Here is a 21981-nt window from a genome sequence, read left to right on the forward strand (position 1 = left end):
GTCATCGTTTTTCAATTGTGTCAGGTTAGGAAAGGTACTTCTAACCCTAATTTTGAGACACCATAGATAAACCCCACATATCTGAAGGTGTCACTAAAAGTTTTCAAAATAAGATTTCTCTTACTTTTCTTCAATTCAAAAACACCTCTCGAAATTTTTAAAACAAATAATAAAAACACCTCTCTAGGCTACATGAGAGTTTTACAAAAGGGAGCCAAGTTCGGCCTGGGGAATAGACTTAAAATACGCCAGTACTCACAGTCCCTTCCATATTTCTGTGCCTATATTTCTGAATTTCTGAATTCCCAGTTAGGAATAACAAGCCTAAGGTTTCTAAAGTCAAGGCAGATCCCTTTCCCAAGTGACAGCCACAATGAAACATGGTATCACACCTTATCTAAAGAAAAGGGAATGGTAAACTTTAGGGGGAAAAAAGTGTCCTAACATGCTCCCTGACCTTGAGCAACAGCTTTCCCCTCTCCGGGTCTCAGCATTCTACCTTCAAACCAGAAGACTGGGATCTCTAACTCCCAGCCCTCAAATTACCCAACCAGACACTTGCCAAACCCCGCCCCAAACTACCTGGTGATCTTACTATTTCTGCGTCTGGCTCCGCCCAGGGACTCCTTCCCTTCCAACCCCTTTGTTAAATAGCTTGCCCTCTAATGGCTTTTGCTCTGGAAACAGCACCTCGGAACTCCAGCCCGAGAAAGCACTCCCCAGTATGAGGGCTGCCCTGCTCCCCGTGGCCAGGGCAGCAAGCCTTGGCCTTAGCTTCTGGCTTCTGCTCTCCTGGGTAGACCAAGGTGTGGTCGCCAAGGAGCTCAAGTTTGTGACTTTGGTGAGTAGACTTTTCTCCTTGTTTTTCCCTTAAAACTGTTACCAGCTGGGGCTGATACCCAGGTGTCAGGTTTCACTTTACCCCCTACTGTGGTCTCCCAGAGTCCTAACTCAGAAAGTGCATAATCAAGTTTCGCAAGCTCCTCCTAACGAATACTTAACGTGTCCTGACAAAAAGTGTTTGCTTTGGCTATTTGTGCCTTTGCCGCTGTTATTTATTTATTCATGTATTTCACAGCTGCCCTGAGTGTGTGTTTTCCTCCGGACAGCCACAGACGCTGTGCGGGAAGCCCCAGCTGGCCACGTTAGCCCCAGGAGCTAACCAGGCTTCCCTCAGGGTGATGATTATTTGCTTGCAAACCAAAGAACAGCCATCTTCTGCATGAAGGAGCCCCTTCCCCTTTTCTTTATCAGGAAATTGGAAACTCTATCTGCCAACCGTCTTTGAAGCATAAAAGTGAAACTAAATTCGAGAAATTTCAGGGAGGACTTCCTGATATGTAGATTTGATTGATCATTAAAATAATGTTTTTCTCCACCTCCGATGTGTGACAAGTTGTGGGGAAAGAGGGGTGGCTGATGTGTAATGGGAAGGAAAGAAAATACAGTGGATGTTTTCTTAAAAAGTAGGTAGGAAGGGGGTTTGTGAAGTGAAGGGGATTTATCACTTTCCTGGGAGTCCTGGGGTTAATCCCTGTGTGTCCCTGGGTTTCCTTGTTTGTGATTTTCTCTGTATCTCTACTTCTCTTCACCTGTTGCACTCACTGTCTCCACCCCCTCCCGCCCTGCCTCTGCCCCTTTCTTTGTCTTTCACACCTGCTCTCTCAATCTCTCTCTCCCTTGCCTTTTTTATTTGATAGATGGAAAATACGCTGGTAAATAAGTAAATTTTCTTCCTGTGAGAATACTCAAAATTTATTTCTATAATTTTCAGGGAGGTCATCCTTGACCTAAAAAAATCAAACATAAAATTCCTGTTTCCTCAGCTGAGTGTTTTCAGAACTCCTTTCTTTCCCTTCCACAGAACAAATTTCATAACCATATGATTATGCAAATTATGATTATTAGTGCAATAAATCTTTACTAGGTCATGAGTCAACAAATGAGAGAGAATCAGAGAAACATATCATCAATTTATTTACAAGTGATTTACCAGCTGTCAGACTTCTGTGCTGAAAAAAAGAACCTGTGTCATATCGTGTACCTTCTGTAAAGAAATCCATGCAAGTGGGACTTTTACTTATATTCATGGGTTTCTTGCCAACACATACATTAAGCAAGTGTGGGGGACACAGCAGAAACTGCACTCTCAACACTGTAGACCTGTGGCAAGTTGGCTGAGAGGTAATGGTCTGTGAGGTATTATAGTGAACTTGGAGTTAACCGCATGTGGTCAATTCTGTGTCTGTTTTACTCCATCCAGCACAGCCTCACTCCCCTTGACTACCAAACGGTCGAGGGCTTCCTTTCTCCCTCCTCACTCTCAGTTAACAGGTGTTCAGGGACTACAACTTAATTCTACCCTAAGAAAAACCTGACAGACACACCTGGGTGGCTCAGTTAAGCAAGCATCTGCTATCACTCAGGTCATGATCTCAGGGTCCTGGGGATGGAATCCCACTTTAGACTCCCTGCTCAATGGGGAGTCTGCTTCTCCCTTTGCTTGCTGCTCCCTTGCTTGTGTTCTCTCTCTCTGACAAATGAATAAATAAAATCTTTTTTTAAAAGATTTTATTTATTCATTTGTCAGAGAGTGAGCACAGGCAGACAGAGTGGCAGGCAGAGGCAGAGGGAGAAGCAGACTCCCTGCTGAGCAAGGAGCCCAATGCGGGACTTGATCCCAGGACGCTGGGATCATGACCTGAGCCGAAGGCCGCCACTTAACCAACTGAGCCACCCAGGCGTCCCTGAATAAATAAAATCTTAAAAGAAAGAAAGAAAGAAAGAAAGAAACGACAACAAAACCTTACAAAGATAGCTCTTTTGGAGCTATAAAGATTAACATTTATCACACAAGGCTAATGTTAATGATTTTTCCCAGCAAGGCTTTCTTCCATTAATGGTAGATGAAAAGCAACTTAATACAGCTTCTTGGCCCTTACCAAAGAATGTCTAAGGACTTCAGCGATGAGATACTACTTTTTTTTTTTATTGATTATGGAGAATATTTGACCAAAAATGGTTAAATTATATACCCAGGCAAATCCTTAGAAAATTATTAGAACCAGAATAAAAGAAAGGTGCCTCTAATTAAAGTGGTAACATTTGTAACAATAACCAATCATCACTCGATGTTATTATATGCCGGGCACTGTTCTGAGAGTACGATATGGAAAATGTCCCATTATCCTTCCAACAACCCCGTGAAGTAGGGTTCCTAGGAAAACACAGGATACCCAGTTAAGTTTGAATTTCAGATAAACAGCAAATAATTTTATAGCATAAACTATGTTTCGTGCAATATTTGGGCATCCTGCAGTTTGGTTTGCTCCATCTGGCAACTGCTCTTTAAAATTTTACAGAAACTTTACTATCTCTGTTTTATAGATAAAGATATTGAGACGCAAAGAGGCTAAGCAACTTGTCCATAGTTACGTGGTAGCCGTGGTTTGTCAGGATATGAATCCAGGCTGTGTGACGGAGGCTCTGAGCCTGATCCCTACACATAGCCCATTCCTGCTGAAATGGAGCCAGCACATGGAGCTAAGAGCTCCCCCTGGAGGTTAGGTGCGCAGACAGCTCATAATCAGTAGGTAGTCTACTTGCTGTTCCTCCGCGATCCAGGAAAAATAAATCTTTCCCACTTCTGAGATGCCGTCCTTGGCAGAAAGAGCAGGAAACTGTCCTTGGCTCTTGTTCTGTCTCATGAACAGAGTTATCACACAATCTTTTAAAACAGGTTTATCAACGTGTGTCCCATGGAATGCTAGTTTGACGAGTTGTTAACAGGAGTTGCTTGGAAGAAAAAATGGGTTTCAGTAGTCAAATCCGTTTTGGGAACAAAACAAGAGTCACATTGTATTTCAGGTCTCTAAAGGGCAGGACTCGTCAGTCTTTAATAGTCTAACATCTCTGGGCACCTGAGTGGCTCAGTCAGTTAAACATCTGCCTTTGGCTCAGGTCATGATCCCAGCCAGGGTCCGGGTATCTGGCTTCCTGCTCAGTGGGGAGTCTGCTTCTCCCTCTCCCTCTGTCCTTCTGCTCATGCTCTCTTTCTCTCCCTCTCTTGCTTTATCTCAAATAAACAAATAAAATCTTTAAAAATGATAATAATAATATTTTAATATGTGCTGTGACTGTAAAGGAAAGGAGCTAGTAGGAAACTATATTTCCTAAAATTTGACCACAGAATCCACCTCCTCTTTTCCCAGAGCGTCCCATAGAAAACCCTTAGAGAATCATTATTTTTAACTTTTTAGAGAAAGAGTAATAAGTATGGTGAGTCTGGGAGGTCAAAAGAGACCTCTCTTGGTTGTCTTTTTCAGAAGGGAAGGGACCTGGATTCAGTGACCACCAGTATTAGAAGTAGGAGGAGGACATTCCAGGCTGATGGAACTTCACCGCCCTGAGGCTGGAACAATGTATTGGATGCAACAGCAGGGGCTCTGTGGCTAAGCATGTTTAACAAAAGTGTAAGATAGTAGCATCAAGGTCGGCAGGGCCAGATCAGGTAGGATGATGTAATACGACAAACCCACTCAGCAGACTGGAGAGAGATGGATCATTCCTGGGAGAACCAGACCATGGTTCTGTTTTTTAGAAAGTCACCTGTGATCTAAAAAGATAAACTGAACGTGATGTGGGGGAGAAAACAGTGGGTAGCATTCATGGAAACCAAGGGATCTGGATGGCTCGTTCCGTCTCTTTGAACCTAAGTTTCCTTTTTGGTTCAGGACAGCAATAGGGCCAGCCTGGCCTTGCAGGAGTTCTGAGAATTGAAAGAGAGAGCAAGGAAGAGACTGTACAAAACCCTGGAGGTTTACACGGACATAAGGGGTTGTTATCCTGGATGTCTTCCTATTGCAGTTACCTCTGGGGCTGCAGAACAGTCCTGGGGCTGACCCTACATGTTTAGGTTTCTGAAGGATTTCATACAGTACGATTGCTGGACTGAGAACAGCAGTTACAAATTTGGCAGAGCAGCTGTTAAGAAGTTTGCCTTACCACAGGCTTAAAAGCACTGAGGCACAGTCTAAAGCCTCCAGCTGAAACTCCAGGAGCTCAAGAATGGCATGTGTGTACTTGAGGGCGCTCACTGATACGCACACCGACACATGCACACTGACACACACACACACACACACATACTGATTTCCAGCATCTGGGGATGCGGAGCGGGATGGTTTATTAATTGTCTCTGGGGGACACCCCTTTTGAAGAGCTCACAGCTTGTTTGAGCCACTATTTCAAAAATCCTTAAACCTTACTGCAGTATAGGGAGGTACAATTATTCCTGACCTGTAAGGACAGAGTAAGAAAGCTTGTTCAAGCCTGTGATTATGTTCCAGGGCTCTGCTGTTTAAATAACCCTCCTCTAAGGGCACTATGCTTATTTTTCTCCCTAGGCTACACTGTCATTTAGATGCATAATCTCAGTTCTATTTTTTAAGTATTATTTGGGATTGTTGCTTACATCAGAGTTTTCCTGTAGTGCAAACCACCCCCTCCCCTGCAACACAGAGAGCTTCTGATCTTAGAGGAGAAGTTCATAACGAACCCCCAGGTCCTGGATAGCCCACTGAAGGGATGCGAGGGTATGTTTTAGCAGAGAAATGAGCCTCTTAACACAGGTTAAGAATGCTGGCATTGCAGGCACACCGTCTATGCTTGGATCTCTACTGTGTCATTTACATGCTGTGTGACCTTGGGGAGGTCACTTAACTAAGACTGATTTCCTTGTTTGTGAAATGAAGATAATATTCATAAATGCTTTGTAGAACTGATGAATGGATTAAATTATGAGAAGCACTTAGCACAGTTTCTGGGACATATCAAGCATTCAAAAAACCTGGAGGGACGCCTGAGTGGCTCAGTTGGTTGAGTGTCTGCCTTCGGCTCAGTTCATGACCCTGGGGTCCTGGAATCAAGTCTCCTTCTCCCTCTGCCCTTCACCCTACTTGTGCTCGCACACTCTCTCTCTCAAATAAATAAATAAATAAAATCTTAAAAACAAAACAAAACAAAAACCTTGAGCTATTGTGGTTAAAGGCTGGTAAGAAGCATTGTAAATTATTTTACTACAATGTCTCTCATCTAACTTCCCTTTGGCCAACTTAGGCATTCCCAACCAGAGATGATTTTGCCCCCTACAGCACATTTGGCAATGTCTGGAGAACTTTTTGATTGTCACAATTAGGGACTGCTATTGCACTCTAGTGTGCAAAGGCCAGACATGCCACTAAACATTCTATAGGGAATAGGATAGCCCCTCACAAGGAATTATCCAGCCCAAAATGTCAACAGTGCTGAGGTTGAGATGCCCTGGAAACTAAACGTTGTAGGATTTATAATCAACTGAAACCACGTAACAATTTTAGTTACTCAGATCTAAGGAAGTATTTTGCACAATTACCTGGGATCTAAAAAGTCCAAAATATGTTTAGATTATAGAAAGAGAACTAATGAGGGGCCCCTGGGTGGCTCAGTCATTAAGCGTCTGCCTTCAACTCAGGTCATGATCCCAGGGTCCTGGAATCAAGCCCCACATCAGGCTCCCTGCTCAGTGAGGAACCTGCTTCTCCCTCTCCTGCTCCCCCTGCTTGTGTTCCCTCTCTCACTTTCTCTCTCTCTCTATCAAATAAATAAAATCTTTTTTAAAAAATTAAAGAAAAGAAAGAAAGATAGATAGATAGATCCACTACCCCATGGTCTTTGTTTACAATGGCCTGTTCTGCTGCAATTTTTATTTCTCACCAGTTTAGGGGACCAAAAGGTAAGTTTTCTTTAGACACCAGAGACACAAGCCAGGTCCTACAAGCCTCCCTCACTTTCCTGGAATCCCATCTGAAAGATGGCTAAAATTGACAACTCTTCCTTACTCTGTGTCTCCTGGAGCATCTTAGCCAGGATGCTAGATGACAAGCGCAGGAAATCTCAGATAATGCAAGGTATCCTGCGGCCCTCCTGTGTATTAAAAATGCTTGCTGGCATCAGTATAGACTTCATCTTGGACTTCTGGAGTATTTTTCATGTCTTATCTTTTGCTGATAAAACAGCTTTGTATTTAGTTTGGTATTTTATTCAGAAAGCGTATTGGACTCAGAAAATACCAACATTTCGAAAGTCCTGACTACTCTCTCCAAAGAGGAAAATGTGCAATCAAAATAGCATGACATGTATACAAATCCTAAAGTATTAAGAATTAGCTTTTCTAATCTCCCTTTCCGTAAGTCCTTTATGTCTAATCTCCTAAAAATTAATAAATCATTGGCTCAAGATGGTCACAAATTGTATGTGACATTTAAAAGCGACTGGTTTTATCATATGTAAAATCTTTTACACCGTAATTAAGAAAGAATACTTCTCATCAGAGCCTGTCTGCAATAAAGTGCTCTTGCAGAGCACCTGGGTGGCTCAGTGGGTTAAGCCTTTGCCTTTGGGCTCAGGTCATGATCTCAGAGTCCTGGGATCGAGGCCCGATGCTCTCTGCTCAGCAGGGAGCCTGCTTCCTCCTCTCTCTCTCTCTGCCTGCCTCTCTGCCTACTTGTGATCTCTCTCTGTCAAATAAATAAATAAAATCTTTTAAAAAGTAAAAAATAAAGTGATCATGCTAAACTTTGTGTTCCTCCTTGCCCCAATATACAAACCAGTCTCCGTGTATGGCTCGTCTGCTTCCTAAAGATTGACTGTCTCCTCACTTACATTACCTGAAACACTGGAAAGTGTTAGTGAGATGCAAACAGTGGTTCTTAACCTGAGATTTACCTGGGAGGCCTTTTCTTTTTTTTAAAAGATTTATTTACTTATTTATTTGAGAGGGAGAGAGAACCAGCAGGGAGGACAGGGAGAAGCAGACTCCCCACTGAGCAGGGAACCAGACGCAGGACTTGATCCAACAACCCTGAGATCATGACCTGAGTTGAAGGCAGACACTTAACCCACTGAGCCACCCAGGCACCCCTTAAATGAGGAGGTCTTTAAAATCCTGATGCTCCGAATCACTTCTCAGCCTTTTAACTAAGATCAAGTGTAAAATCCTGATGCCCTGGCCATATCCCAATGTTGAGAACCAGTAGTTTAGAAGAAAATCTATGAGGATGAGCTGAGCTAAAACACCTAAGTGAAATTTGTAACATTACTGTCTTATCTCTTTTCAGGTATTTAGGCATGGAGACCGAAGTCCCATTGAAACCTTCCCTAATGACCCCATTAAGGAATCCTCATGGCCCCAAGGATTTGGCCAACTCACTCAGGTTGGTTGGATTTTCAGCTAAAAGGTTGCTGATGAGTCTTAAGGGAAACTGTGGAGTTTGTAATACATTGAAACCAAATAACCACTTAAGTTACTCAGATCTGGGAGATTATTTTGCATAATTACCTAGGAACTAAAAAGTCTAAAGTGTGTTTTGATCATGAAAGGCGAGGCAGTAATGGTTAACTTTGATAATTTCTGATCATGACCAAGTCACCCCTAGTGACTAGTAACTGTAGGAAAATTGTATAAAATTGCCCGTTTTGATCTTTTTTTTTTTTTTTTTTGCCCTGTTTGGCTTTATTAAAACATAAGAGCTGTGCATGGCAACAGATGAACACATGAGCTTAAAGATGCTGAGGAGAGCCAAGAGATCCTTGGAAGCCAGCCCCTGAGTTGCTCAGACTCCCTCCAAGGAAGCAGACAATAATCTTGTAATTGATAAACTGAATCAGCAGGTTTGGGAAGACAGGATTCCTTTGGAAGTGCTGATGCCAAATTTGATTTTTTTTATCAGCTAGATATACTGGGATTGGGCCTTCTTATAAGCGGTTCCTAAAGAATACTAAAGGAGAAAGTGAATGGGTGGGGGTGGGGGACAAAGGCACTGTAGTCCCTGCTCCAGAGCACCACTCCCTTCTCTTGCAACAGAGGGTGGCTCTTCCGTTCGGAGCCGGAGGCCCCATGTGTTGCTTCTGCCCTGATCAAAGCACTGTTTAAATACATTAAGAAAATGTCATAGACTGTTTAGAGTAGAATATCCCTAAACTTTTAACTAAGCATTTAAACCAATGGGTCTCAGTCTTGGCTAAACACTGAAATTATTTGGAGAGCTTTAAAAAATGTTGATGTCTGTCTGCCTCCCAGACAGAGGTTCTTACTTAATTCATCTAGGGTATAGGCTGGACATTGGGATTTTTAGAATCCCTCAGCTGATCAGTTGACTCTAATGTGCAGCCAAGTCTGAGAACCACTTCCCTAATTCAACCACAATGTTTCATAAAGGAGAAACCCCACAGAGGCTGTTTGAGGTCAGCACTTTTGGGCTCCCCGATCACAGCTCCTCCCACCATACCTTACTCCTACCCAGCTTTCAGCTCCTTAAAGGGATGGTAGGGGTGTGGTAATAAAAATTCAGGGCTACTTCTTAATACCTGTGGCTGTGGGAAGACTCCTCTTCCCTTGTTCAGCTTTTCCAGTAAGACTATAAGATTCTTTCAGGCTGTGAGATCTGGATTCTCCTTCTGGAAGTCTCTTGACTAGCCATCACATTTCCTAAAGCAGTGTTTCTCAAGCTTCCTAGAATGAATGTATCATTTGGGGATCTTGTTAAAATGCAGGTTCTAATAGTCAAAGGAAATGAAAACACTAATTCAAAAAGAGATCCGCACCCCTGTGTTCATTGCAGCGTTATTTACAATAGCCGGGATATAGAAGCAACCTAAATGCCCATCAACAAATGGATGAATGAAGAAGTTGTGGTATAGATATAGATAGATATTATAATGGAACATTATTTAGCCATAAAAATGATAAAATCCTGCTGTCTATGACAACATGGATAAAACTTGAGGACATTATGCTAGATAATAAAAGCCAAAGACAAATACTATATGATCTCATTTATATGTGGAATCTAAAAAAATTTTAAGAACCAAACTCATTGAAAAAGGAATCAGATTTGTGGTTAACCAGAGGCAGGGGGTTGGGCAGGGGAGAAAACTGGGGAAAAGGTGGTCAAAAGGTACAAACTTCCAGTTACAAGGTAAATAAGTAGTAGGGATTTAATGTACAGTGTAACAACTATGGATAAAACAGCTCTATTAACACATGTGGAAGTTGTTAAGAGGGTAAATCCCAAGAGTTCTCATCACAAGGAAAAACAATTTTTTTGCTTTCTCTTTTTATTGTATCTCTATGAAATGACAGTTGCTAACTAAATTTATAACAGTGATCATTTCCCAATATAACAGTGATCATTTCTCAAATTGTATGCTGTATATCTTAAACTTATACAGTGATATATGTCAATTCTATCGCAATAAAACTTAGGGGGAAAAATGCAGATTCTAATTCAGCACGTCTGACATGGACTTAAGAGTCTTTATTTCTAACATACTCCAAGGTGAAGACAGTGATGCTGGTACACGGCCTCTCTTGAAGTCACAAAGTTCTAGAGCTCAAATTCCTGCCCTTGGCCAGGTACTTGCAATCTACATCATGACAAGGTGATGGCCTTCCAGGTCAGTGGTTCTCAAAGTGTGGTCCCTGGACGAGCAACATCACCATTACTTGGAAACATGTCAGAAATGTAGATTGTCTGGCCCTCCCCACTGAACCAGAAACTCGGGGCTTCAGTTCTTGGAATCTTGTTTCAGTGACTCCTCCAGGTGATTCTGTGCTCGCTGACATTTGAAAACCACTGCTCTATAGAAGATGACTCTGGTCAAAATGCAGCTGTCAGTTAGTACAACAAATTAGGCCCAAAGTACCTGCTTCTTTACCTACCCGTGTCATCCAGGAAACTAGCAAAACTCAAAGCATGCATTACTCTTTTCCCATCTCCTTCCCCAACCTAGGGGTCAGTGATGATCATGGCAGCTAGGACCACAAGCAAAGGCACGAGTGGGACCAAGCAGAGGCTACAAGGACCACAGGCTTTCTAACTCCTGAGGCTCTAATAAAACTCGGGATTAAAGACAGACTTGAAGGCAGTGTTTCTCAAAGCATGGCACTCTACTGCATGGATCTGAATCACTTGGGGTGCTTGTTAAAATGCAGATTCCAGGGCCACCCTGGGATCTAACAAACAGGAAATCTCTGAGGACAATGCTCAGGCATCTGCATTTCAACAAGCATCACTAGATAATTTTGCTGCTGATGCACAGTAATGCTTGAGGATCACTGAACTAAATCAGCATTTCTTAATGATTATTGGCCATCAGAATCTTAGGAAGCTTGTTTAAAAAGGCGTTCCTGAGCTCCACCCCCTCAGTAGATCAAGATGGGGCCTAAGAATCTGGTTCCCAGTGATGCTAATCATCCCAAGTGATGCTAATCCTGCTGATCCCCAGACCACACTTGGAGTAACAGGCTCTAGTTTTTCATGAACCAGGCATAAATAAACTGTGCAGATAATAAATCATTACACCCAGAGGTTGAAAGTGATCTTCAGATTCATCAAGCCCAGCTTATCAGGTGGTTGAATTTCTTCCACAAAAGCTCCACTGGTTAACCAACTGGTTAACCTGCTCTCTTGAATGTTCTACCAACAAAGATGAGCCAGTGATGTTCTACCACACCAGAGATGAACCATTTACTTAGATCAGTCACCAGCTATTAACTGTGCAAGGCTCTATGTGTAGTGCTAATGAAGGTTACGTGAATTTTCTCAAGTAGTCATGGCTGAAGAGCACAACTCTCTTTTCTTGTTTTTATTTAAAAATATGTAAATAGGTCTATATTTCATTTACATAAAATATGTAAATATGTTTATACTTTATTTAAAAATATGTAAATGTGTTGAATTACTAAATTACACCATGGTTTGCTCTACACATTGAATAAGGAAAGATGAGACTTGTACATGAAATGCACAGAATTTACTTCTACTGATTTTTGCTTTTATTTGTTCCCATAGCTGGGCATGGAGCAGCATTATGAACTTGGACAGTATATAAGGAAAAGATATAGAAAATTTTTGAATGAGTCCTACAAACCTGAACAGGCAAGTTGGGGAGCCAGGCGTGGGAATCTATTACCATGAAAGAATTTAACGTAATGTTGCATTTGCAAAAGTGCTTTTCCTGTTTCTGAAGAACTTACACAAGTCAGAGATCTTATTTACAAATGCACTCCTCTTTTTTTTAAGATTGTGTTTATTCATGAGAGAATGAGAGCATGAGTGGGGGAAGGGGCCGAGGGAGAGGAAGAAGCAGACTCCCCACCAAGCAGGGAGCCTGATGTGGGGCTCAATCCAAGGACTCTGGGATCATGATCTGAGCTAAAGACAGTCATTTAACTGACTGAGCCACCCAGGTGCCACAAATGTACTACTTTTTATACAAATACTTTGTTCCTAAAAAATGTATGAATATGACTTAAGTTCAAAATTTTATGGACACCTATGGCAAATACTTGGCTTGGCAGGTAGCTACCACTTAATTGGTCTCTTTGTCAATTCAACTATTGACATAGCCAGTGGCATTCTCCTAATACTGTCTCTTTCATAGTAGACATTATGATCATGATGCTACCACAATGTTTGCTAATGTTTTCCTGTGAGGGTCCTGGCCTCTCTCAGATGTACTCCTTGCTCCACAGGGAAAAATGCAGTTCTGATCAGTTGGAATCTCCTTTGATTTTCCCACTCTAGGTTTATATTCAAAGTACGGACATTGATCGGACTTTGATGAGTGCTATGGCAAACCTTGCAGGCCTGTTTCCTCCAGAGGGTGTCAGTATCTGGAATCCCAGCCTACCCTGGCAGCCCATCCCGGTGCACACGGTCTCTCTTTCTGAAGATCGAGTGAGTATTCTGGAAAAACCACCTGTTTGGCCTAGGAGGAGGAAAGCAGGTTGCCTCATACTTGTGGATTGGGAGGTCTGGACACTGCTCAGTCTGTGCAATCTTAATCCTTTTCTGTAAAGGTGCACAGGACATAGTAGGACATAGGAAGCCCCAGGCAAGAGAGAGTAGCAACAGAATAACAGAATTTCAGTTTCGACCTTTATCATCATTGTTTTGCCACCCCTTCAACAAATGGCAATATGAGGGTGCCTGGGTAGTGCAGTCAATTAAGTGGCCAACTCTTGGTTTCAGCTCTGGTCATGATCTCCCGGTCGTGTGATCAAGCCCCACATTGGGCTCTGTGTTCCACACTCAGCGCCAAGTGTGCCTCAGTTTCTCTCTCCCTGTCCCTCTACCCCTCCCCACTACATGCTCACTCTCTCTAAAATAAATAAATCTTTTTTTTTTTTAAATGGCAGTTTGCCCCTCTCCTTCTTCACATGTACACACACATACACACATACATACATAGTTCCCCTTGTTCTACCTTCAATTCCCAGGTTTTTGGTGTGCCACATAGGTTTCTCCTGCCTCCAGATTCTTCTAAGACTTCTCTACCTACAAAATACTCCTCTCCACATTGAAAACCCCCATTCTGAGGCAGGGGGAAAGAAAACTTGAGGGCATAGTCAGTGACCAGCACTTTGATACGTGTCATCATAGTTACCTTTCATAAACAACCTTGAAAGGACACTATTACTGTTCTCCTTTTATAGCCAGGGAAATATGTGCTCAGAGAGAAAAACAAAATGGACCCAGGGACACAAAGCTGGTAATCATCACCACTGGGACAAGAACTAGGCTTATCTCATTCCAGTACCTGAAAAAAGTGTTTAAATCCTGGCACCTGGGGCACTCTGTATAACAAATCAGGATCCCTGAGGGTAGGACAGAGGCATCAGTACTTTTAAAATATTCTCCCTAGATGATTCTAGTGGACAGCCAAGTGTAAGAACCAGTACTGTAAACCAAGCTGCCTGAATGAGGCTATCTGAAAGAAACTCTCAAATTTATTTGTGCTGGGTGGGATGCACCAAAAGCTCTTTAACATTTTCAGAGGAATTGCTTTTGGTTTTAAATAGCATTAAATAACTCTAATCTCCCAGGTGTGGAATTTAAGACTATATGTAGGAGGGGCACCTGGGTGGCTCCATCATTTGGGCGTCCGACCTGATTTTGGCTTGGGTCATGATCCCAGGGTTGTGAGATTGAGCCCTGCTTTGGGCTTTGTGCTGGGCATGGAGCCTGCTTTAGTTTCTCTCTCCTTCTCCCTCTGTCTCTCCCCCTTCTAAAAAGTAAAAACTGGGGGCGCCTGGGTGGCTCAGTGGATTAAGCCTCTGCCTTCAGCTGAGGTCATGATCTCAGGGTCCTAGGATCAAGCCCTGCATTGAGCTCTCTGCTCAGCAGGGAGACTGCTTCCCCCTCTCTCTGCCTGCCTCTACTTGTGATCTCTCTCTCTCTCTCTCTCTGTCAAATAAATAAAATCTTTAAAAATAATAAAAAGTAAAAATTGAAGGAAAAAAAAAGATTATATGAAGGATATAGCTTGGGACAAGGAATCCATCCTGATTCCCCTGCAGCCACTGTCAGCATGACCGTGTGCTCTCTCAGTAGCTGAGGCTTAGCATGACTTCTGCATTCGGACTGTTGCCCAGGAGCCCCCGGGATAGGCTTCCATCCTCTTTGCCCTGCCAGTACTCCTAGACACTTGACTTGACTGTTGCAACTGATGACATAAGAATCTTTCCCAAATACTTTGTAGAAAACAGCCTGACCCTGTCAATCTCACTCTAGGTAAATCTGCTCCAACCACTTTTTCTGATGTTTCCTGAAAAGCAGGATTATTCATTTGTACCTCCTTCCTTCACAGAATCAAGAGAGAAGTATTATGATGATCTGTATTTTTAGGAGTTTGTGAATATTTTCTTCCAAAAGGAAAAAAAAAAAAATCACTTTGGCCTTTTCTGCATAGACAGACACTAGACAGCAGCACCAAATTCAGCCAGCGTAGACCAAGGCAGATGTTTAATACTTAATCCTAAAAGATAGTAATTAAATTATGTAGCAAGGAGATTATAGGAGCTATTAGAAGAGGAAAAGAGAGGGGTATCTGGGTGGCTCAGTCAGTTAAGTGTCTGCCTTCATTGTGATCTCGGGGTTCTGGGATCACATCCTGTGCCGGGCTCCCTGCTCAGTGGGAGCTGCTTCTCCCTCTGCATCCTGCTTGTGCACTTTTCTCTCTCTCTGTCAAATAAATAAATAAAATCTTGGGGAAAAAAAAGGAAAAGAGAAAAAGGAGAGTGAGCAAGAGAGAAGCAAGATTATCCACTCATGGCTTCCAGCTGTGTCCTCACTAAGGTAAAACCATTCTGACGTCAACCAAGAAACCGAACAAACATCCATCGGTCAACACACAGTTATTCCCAGAGCTGTGATAAGTGCTGTAGAGAAATATGAGGCCAGGTTTCTCCCCTCATTTATCATCCCTTCGATGAAAACAGATTTGCATTGTTGACACGTGTAGACCACGATACAAAGTGGTGGGCAATGAAGCAAGGACAAGCTGCACCTGCTAGAGGAACTCACAGAACGACGCCCCCGTGGCGCTAACACAGAACAACCGTTCGGGTCTTCACTGAGAGAGTGAGAGCTTGAACCAGACCTCAGAGGGGAAGGAAAGGAGAAGAAAACCCCCAAAGCATGGCAGTGGGTGACTATACAGAGGGCTTGCCCTTCTGTGTCCAGAGTTCTTATTTAGAAGGAATGAAAATGTCTGACTCGGTTGGGCCCAGACACGAGAATCTGAATACTTCAGGATGATTTGTGAAAACCCGGTTAAGAAACGGAGGAGCTTTTGTGAATTGCAGAATGCTGGTCAGATATTTAGGTGTTTAATCCCACTTATTTTCAGCCTCTTTCAATATTCGGGATGAGAAAATGAAAGTCTAGGAAGGTTGAGTAATTCACTAAAACCTAGACCTTTAAATGAAGAGTCCTATGCCTTTGGTACTACTGGTACTACTCCTCTGCAGTACCATTCCTTCTGCGGGAAAATCGGAAGACCATGCAGGGAGATTGAGCTGGAAAGCAGCAGGCATAAAAAGAACCCATGCACATTCGTTCTTCAGTACTGTGCACACATGATGAGCAGTGCTCCAAGGCATCTTGTCTAACCACAGTTTGGAAGGAAAGGATACTGGAGCCTCACAGAATAAATGTGGAAGCCATTGAGGAATGAGGAAATGAAGCTCTGAAATTAGATGGTAAATACTGAGAGGAAGGAAAGCAAAGTTAGGCAAATGTCACTGCATCAGGAAGCAACTTATTTATTTAGATTTTATTTAAGAGCGAGAGTGTGAACACAGGAGCATGGGGGAGGGGCAGAGGGAGAGGAGAATCAGACACCCCCCTGAGCAGGGAGCCAGATACGGGACCCCAAGATCCCAGGATCACAACCTGAGCTGAAATCAAACGCTTAGATGACTGAGCCACCCAGATGCCCCAGGAAGAAGCTTATTTTTAAAAAGTTTTCTGAGCAGCTACAAATAGGCCAGACTCTGTTCTAGGCATTGACAACACAGCAAAGGACAAAACAGACAAGATCCTGGCTGTCCTTGAGTTGATATTTTATAAGAAATAGATGATAAAGTAAAAAGTAGTAATAATCTGAAATGGCAATGAGTTCCCCAAAGGAAGTAAAGCAAGGTGACATGATCATGGCTGGGGCTGAGTTAGAAGAGCCTGGTGGGAGTGTCTGGGGGCAAGGTCTCAGGCAGGGAACAGTCCCCTAAGCCTGTGGATTCAGGGACCACAACGAGGTCCAGGTGTTGCTGGAGAAAAATTAGAGGACGGTAGCAGGAAAGCAGCGCAGTGATCTCTAGAGTTAACTTAGTTTGAGTTTTATTCCAAGTAAGATGAAAGCCAGTGAAGGTTACAAACTACAGAATGGCATGATCTAATTAATGCTTTAGAAAGATTGGTGTTTATAAAAAATAAAAGGAAAAGGATTAGCATAGCTGTGGACGTGGAGAATGAACTGTAAAATGGAAAGAGTGGATGGACGCCTACTGACCAAATACAAGGCTCCGACGTCAGTCAAATCACAGGTTATGATGGCTTGGACTGGGAGGGAACAATGAATATGAGGAAGAGAAGTCTATTTTGGATGTATTTTGAAAGTAAACAAGCAAAACTGATTAGTCTATGAATCAGGATGATAAATTTTACCATCGGCCAAAGAAGATTACAAAGGCGAAATGGTTAAAAATGAAACTGACTTCAGTTTTGTACGTGTTAAACTTGAAGAAAAAGAGCAACATCCGAGTAGTGGTGTCCACTAAGGGCTGGAAATACAGTGCCGGCCACAAATGAAAAGTCAGAGCAACAAAATTAGCTGCGGGCCACCAACCTATAGATTATATTCAAGACTAGAGAAGATTGTCAAACTTAAGCTCATCCCTTTGTCCTCATAATGGGTTTTAAAATACATTTTTCTATATATTTAGCATATGCCTTTATTTTGACCAGAACTTAAGTTAATGAGGGGTTAATCATTCTCTTAAGATTCTTTCCAGAACCTCTTATTCATTTCTCTGTACTTGGGGCGGGGGGAGGGGAGGAGGCAGTGTTGCAGGATGCCTTTGCCCACACCTGTGTATCTTGTGCTAGAAATGTAATTTCTAGAAATTACATTTCTAGCACAAGATACACAGGTCCAGCAGGAAGTGAAATAATAGTTACATCAACATGGAAAACCAGAAAGTGTGAGTATTTACCAACAATGCAGGCCTATTTAGGCAAGCTCATGAAAGAAAAAAAAAGCTTTTTGGTTCTGGGTGCATATCCTACTATTTAAGACTGCAGATCATTTATCTCTTTTTCCTCAATTTTAGAATTTCCATTCAGCTCAAAACTCATTTGAATCTTTTATTCAGGTCACTTTGTACCTAATGAAGCTTAAAATATGGCTGCAGTTTCTTTAGCAAAGTTCTTCTGACTAATAAAGAATTCATGATCTTTCTTTTGTCCTCAGTTGCTATACCTGCCTTTCCGGGACTGCCCTCGTTTTAAAGAACTTAAGGAGGAGACTCTCAAATCGACAGAATTCCAGGAGAGGTTGCATCCTTATAAGGTTAGAAAATGTGTTATTTTGTGGGGTACAGGAAGGTGAGGTGGGCCAAGACAAAGGATGAAGCCCCAGGTTCTTACAAGTGTGGGAGGAATGTGTCTGCCAATGACCAGTTATAGCAGTGGGTTAAAACATTTAATGAGTGTCAGTCACAACTATCTGGTCCTCTTCCCTACGTGGGGCCACAAGCCAGTAAAGAAGCCAATCCCTTTCTGATCCTATCCCCATGTGCCAGAAGGAACTAGATGAAAGTACATGGCTGGGTCAGAATAAAAGCAAGTCTAAAATGATCTGCCTTAATGAGGCTGAGGGGCTGGGACATTGATTTCACATACAAAGGATAGTCTTTTTTATTTTATGTTTCTACTTTGCAAAATATCCCTTCTTAAGACTATGCAAAAGGTAGATATAATGTTTTGTGTATTATCTCTAATACATTTACATGGTTCACAAAATTTAAAAATATAAAAAGGAATACAGTGGAAAGTCTCTTAATGACCCCACAGGTAACTGGTGGCACCATTTTCTTATATAGTCTTGCAGTTTCTTTATGCATATACAAATAAATATGAATATATTCTGGTAGTTTCCCCTTTGCTACACAAAAGGAGTATACTGTATTCACAGAGATGGACACCTTGGATTTTTTTCATTTAACAATATACCTTATAAGTATCACTCTATCTGTACATAAAGAGTTTCCTCATTTTTTATAACTGCATTTGGATTTGTGGATGTACCATACTTTTTTAACCAGTTCATACTGACAAACAAGTGAGTCGTTACAGTCTATATGAGTATCTTGTGCATCTGAATAATTTCATAAGAATATCTGTGGAATGATATCCCAGAAGTAGAAATTCTGGGGAAATTTGAAATATTATCAAATTGCCCTCCAAAGAAGTTATACTAATATCTGCCCCAGTCAACAAAGCATAGGATTGCCTGTTCCTCTACAGCCTTGCCAACAATGTATAGACAACTTCGGGGATATTTGCCAATCTGTAGGTAAACAATGGTATCACTAGAAGCCTTTCCTCTAAAATCAGCAACAAGGCAAGGAAGCCCAGTATCATCACCATAATAAAGCATTGTGCAGTAGTCTTTTTCTCTTACGATGAGTGAGTTTAGGATATCTTTATCTAGTTAAATGCCTTTTGAATTTTTAGTTGTCTTCATATTCCTTGGCTATTTAGCTTCTGGATTCTTGATTTTCTGCTTTCTATATATGTTAGGAGCTTTCTCCATGTATTTTGATTTTTTTTTTTCCTGTGACATAAATGGCATGGTTTCTATTGTCTGCCTGTTGATATTGGTTATAGTATTTTCGCCATGTAATAGTCTTAAGTGTGCTGATGTATTGATACATGGTTTGTATATTTATAGTCATATTTAGAGAAGCTTTCCCCATTCCTAGGCTTCAAAGGAAGTCTGTAATGTTTTCTTCTAATTCCACTATATCTTCATTTTTGTGTGGATCCATTTATACTGGGGTTAGGTACAAAATTTGTATCCTGATTAAGTTTACCCATATTAACTAATCGCCCAATCACTACTGAATAGTCCATCTCTTCCCTTTAAATATATTACAGTTCCCCCTATTTGTGTGGTCTGTTGCTGGAATTTTTATTCTATTCAATTATTCTTTCATTTTACTTGCCAAAACTACAATGTTGTACTTAGTAAGACTTTATACCTGCTTTAATATCTAAAAGGCTTGTACCCCTCATTCTCAACTTTTCTGAGTTTTCATGGCTCTTTTTTATTATCTTTGTGAATTTTAGAATCAGCCTGTCTCGGTTCCAAAAACATTTTTTTTTTACTTTCTAGTGTTTTTATTGGGATCATATTGAATTTATAAATTAACTTGGAGAATTTGCAACTCTATGACATTGAAGTTTCCTTTCTAAGAACATGGTACATTTTCCTATTTGTTCTTCAAGAATTTTTTAAGGTTTTCTTCACATAGGTCTTTCCATTTATCTTTAAGTTTGTTCTAAAATTATAATATCTACAAATAACCTTGACTTACCTCTACTTTTCCAATATTCCTCTGATTCTTTTTTTTTAAGATTTTATTTATTTATTTGACAGAGAGAGAGACCACAAGTAGGCAGAGAGGCAGGCAGAGAAAGAGGAAGGGAAGCAGGCTCCCTGCTGAGCAGAGAACCCAATGTGGGGCTCAATCCCAGGACCCTGAGATCGTAACCTGAGCCAAAGGCAGATGCTTAACCAACTGAGCCACCCAGGTGCCCCCTACCTCTGATTTCTTTTGTGTCTTTGCACTGGCCAGCACTTAGAGTACAGTAGGACGTAAGGGCATTGACTGTGAGCATTCTCATTTTATTTTTTATTTTAGAAGTGTTTTTCTATTAAGCATGCTGGCTTTAGGACCAAATAGAGATATTTGTACCAAATTAAGGAACTAACCATCCTTCCTATTTTATTGATTGTTTTGACCAATACTTGTGTTTAACTTTTCGAAAAATCTTTTTAGCATTATTTAAATATAATCAAGGAGTGCCTGGGCAACTTAGTTGGTTAAGTGTCTGACTCTTGACTTCAGCTCAGGTCATGATCGAAGGTCCTGGGATCAAACCCCACAAAGGGCTCCATGCTCAGCAGGGAGTCTCCTTCTCTCTCCCTCTCCCTCTGCCCCCTCCACACCATCCCCCCACCGTGCCCATGAACTGTCTCCCTCTCTCTCAAATAAATAAATCATATGTGTGTGTGTGTGTGTGTGTGTGTGTGTGTGTGTTATCAAGTTATTTTTCTCCTTGGATCAGTTACTAAGATGAATTATATTCTTAGATTTGCTCTAATGAGCCATCTTTACATGTCTAGGCTCAAGCCCCTTTCTTCGGATATCAAATTATTTGTCAATATTTTACTCAGAGCTTTTGCATTCATATTCAAAGTACCATTGGACTACAGGTTTTTTTTTTCCCGGCCAGTCTTTTTGTCAGTGTCAGTGTTGCATTTAGTTCTTAAAAATGTTTTGGAAGTTTTTTTTTTCTTTCTCTACATTCTATAACAGTTAAAATAGCACTGGAATAATTTGCTCCTGAAAGTCTTGGTAGAATTTCTTTATAAAGTCATCTGGCCCTGGAGTTTTTGTTTCATTTGGCTTGGCTTGGGGATGGGGGGGGGGGGGAATCTTTAATATATTTATTTCATGGATATCTGTTTGGGTTAATATTGGCAAATTATATTTTCTTAGCAAATTTATCCATCAAATAATACCTCCCACAAGGATTCCTAGAAATTGCTGCCTAATTCATCAGGCAGATAGCTGAGCAGTGGGTCTCGTGACTGTGATAATCCAAGAATAATACAGAAGCTAGAGAAATGTTTACATCCCACCCAGATTTCAAATTTATAGCCAGATAGCGGGTCCAGTTTCTGTGGTATATTCCTGAGGTGCTCCAGCTTAAGAAATGTTTTCCCTTCTCACCTTGACTTGTCATTTTTATGTGAGTTCTACTTCACCTACTTCCCCCCAAATTTTGAGGGAGTACACTTGGCCTGATTCCGGGACAACCCAGGAACGCGCAGCAGTAAGCCAGCATGCACCCATACTTTTAATGTAATCATGAGATGCTCAATTAGTATCCGTGAAATTGTTTGGGTTCATATTACCACAGCTGATGTTTCTGGTGCACATTTCAATGGGGGGCACATTTGCCCCACAGGGAACCCTGGCAATGTTTGGAGACACTTCTGGTTGTCACAACTGAGGGATTGGGGCTGATGGTAAGCATCTTGTTGGCAAGAGGCCAGGCAGACAGCCAAACACCCTACAAAGCCAGAGCACCCTCCACAACAGCCAAATAGCAGTAACGCAGAGACTGACTGACTCTAATGCAGAAATGTTTTCTCTGTCCATGTGTGTTTCAGGATTTTATAGAAACCCTGCCAACATTTACAGGATACCATACCGAGGACCTTTTTGGAATGTGGACTAAAGTCTACGACCCTTTATTTTGTGAGGTAAAAGAAAAAATATCAAAGATTAACTTGCAATCTGATTTT

General features: G+C 41.6%; 1 protein-coding gene across 2 annotated transcripts in view; it reads left to right on the top strand.

Moving 5' to 3' along the window:
- The first annotated feature begins 592 nt into the window (after positions 1-592).
- ACP3 (acid phosphatase 3) overlaps positions 593-21981 on the top strand; it is a 46383-nt gene continuing 24994 nt past the window's right edge. The window contains exons 1-6 of one of the 2 annotated variants that reach the window (XM_032333148.1): positions 593-841; positions 8157-8252; positions 11892-11978; positions 12627-12779; positions 17854-17952; positions 21847-21939. In XM_032333148.1, coding sequence (XP_032189039.1) covers positions 725-841; positions 8157-8252; positions 11892-11978; positions 12627-12779; positions 17854-17952; positions 21847-21939 — 645 coding nt within the window. In that variant the 5' untranslated portion in view covers positions 593-724. The remainder of the gene's footprint in view (positions 842-8156; positions 8253-11891; positions 11979-12626; positions 12780-17853; positions 17953-21846; positions 21940-21981) is intronic. The other variant, XM_032333138.1, reaches the window with a different exon arrangement.

The sequence above is a fragment of the Mustela erminea genome, chromosome 1 (genome assembly GCF_009829155.1).
Source record: "Mustela erminea isolate mMusErm1 chromosome 1, mMusErm1.Pri, whole genome shotgun sequence".
NCBI classification, from domain to species: domain Eukaryota; kingdom Metazoa; phylum Chordata; class Mammalia; order Carnivora; family Mustelidae; genus Mustela; species Mustela erminea.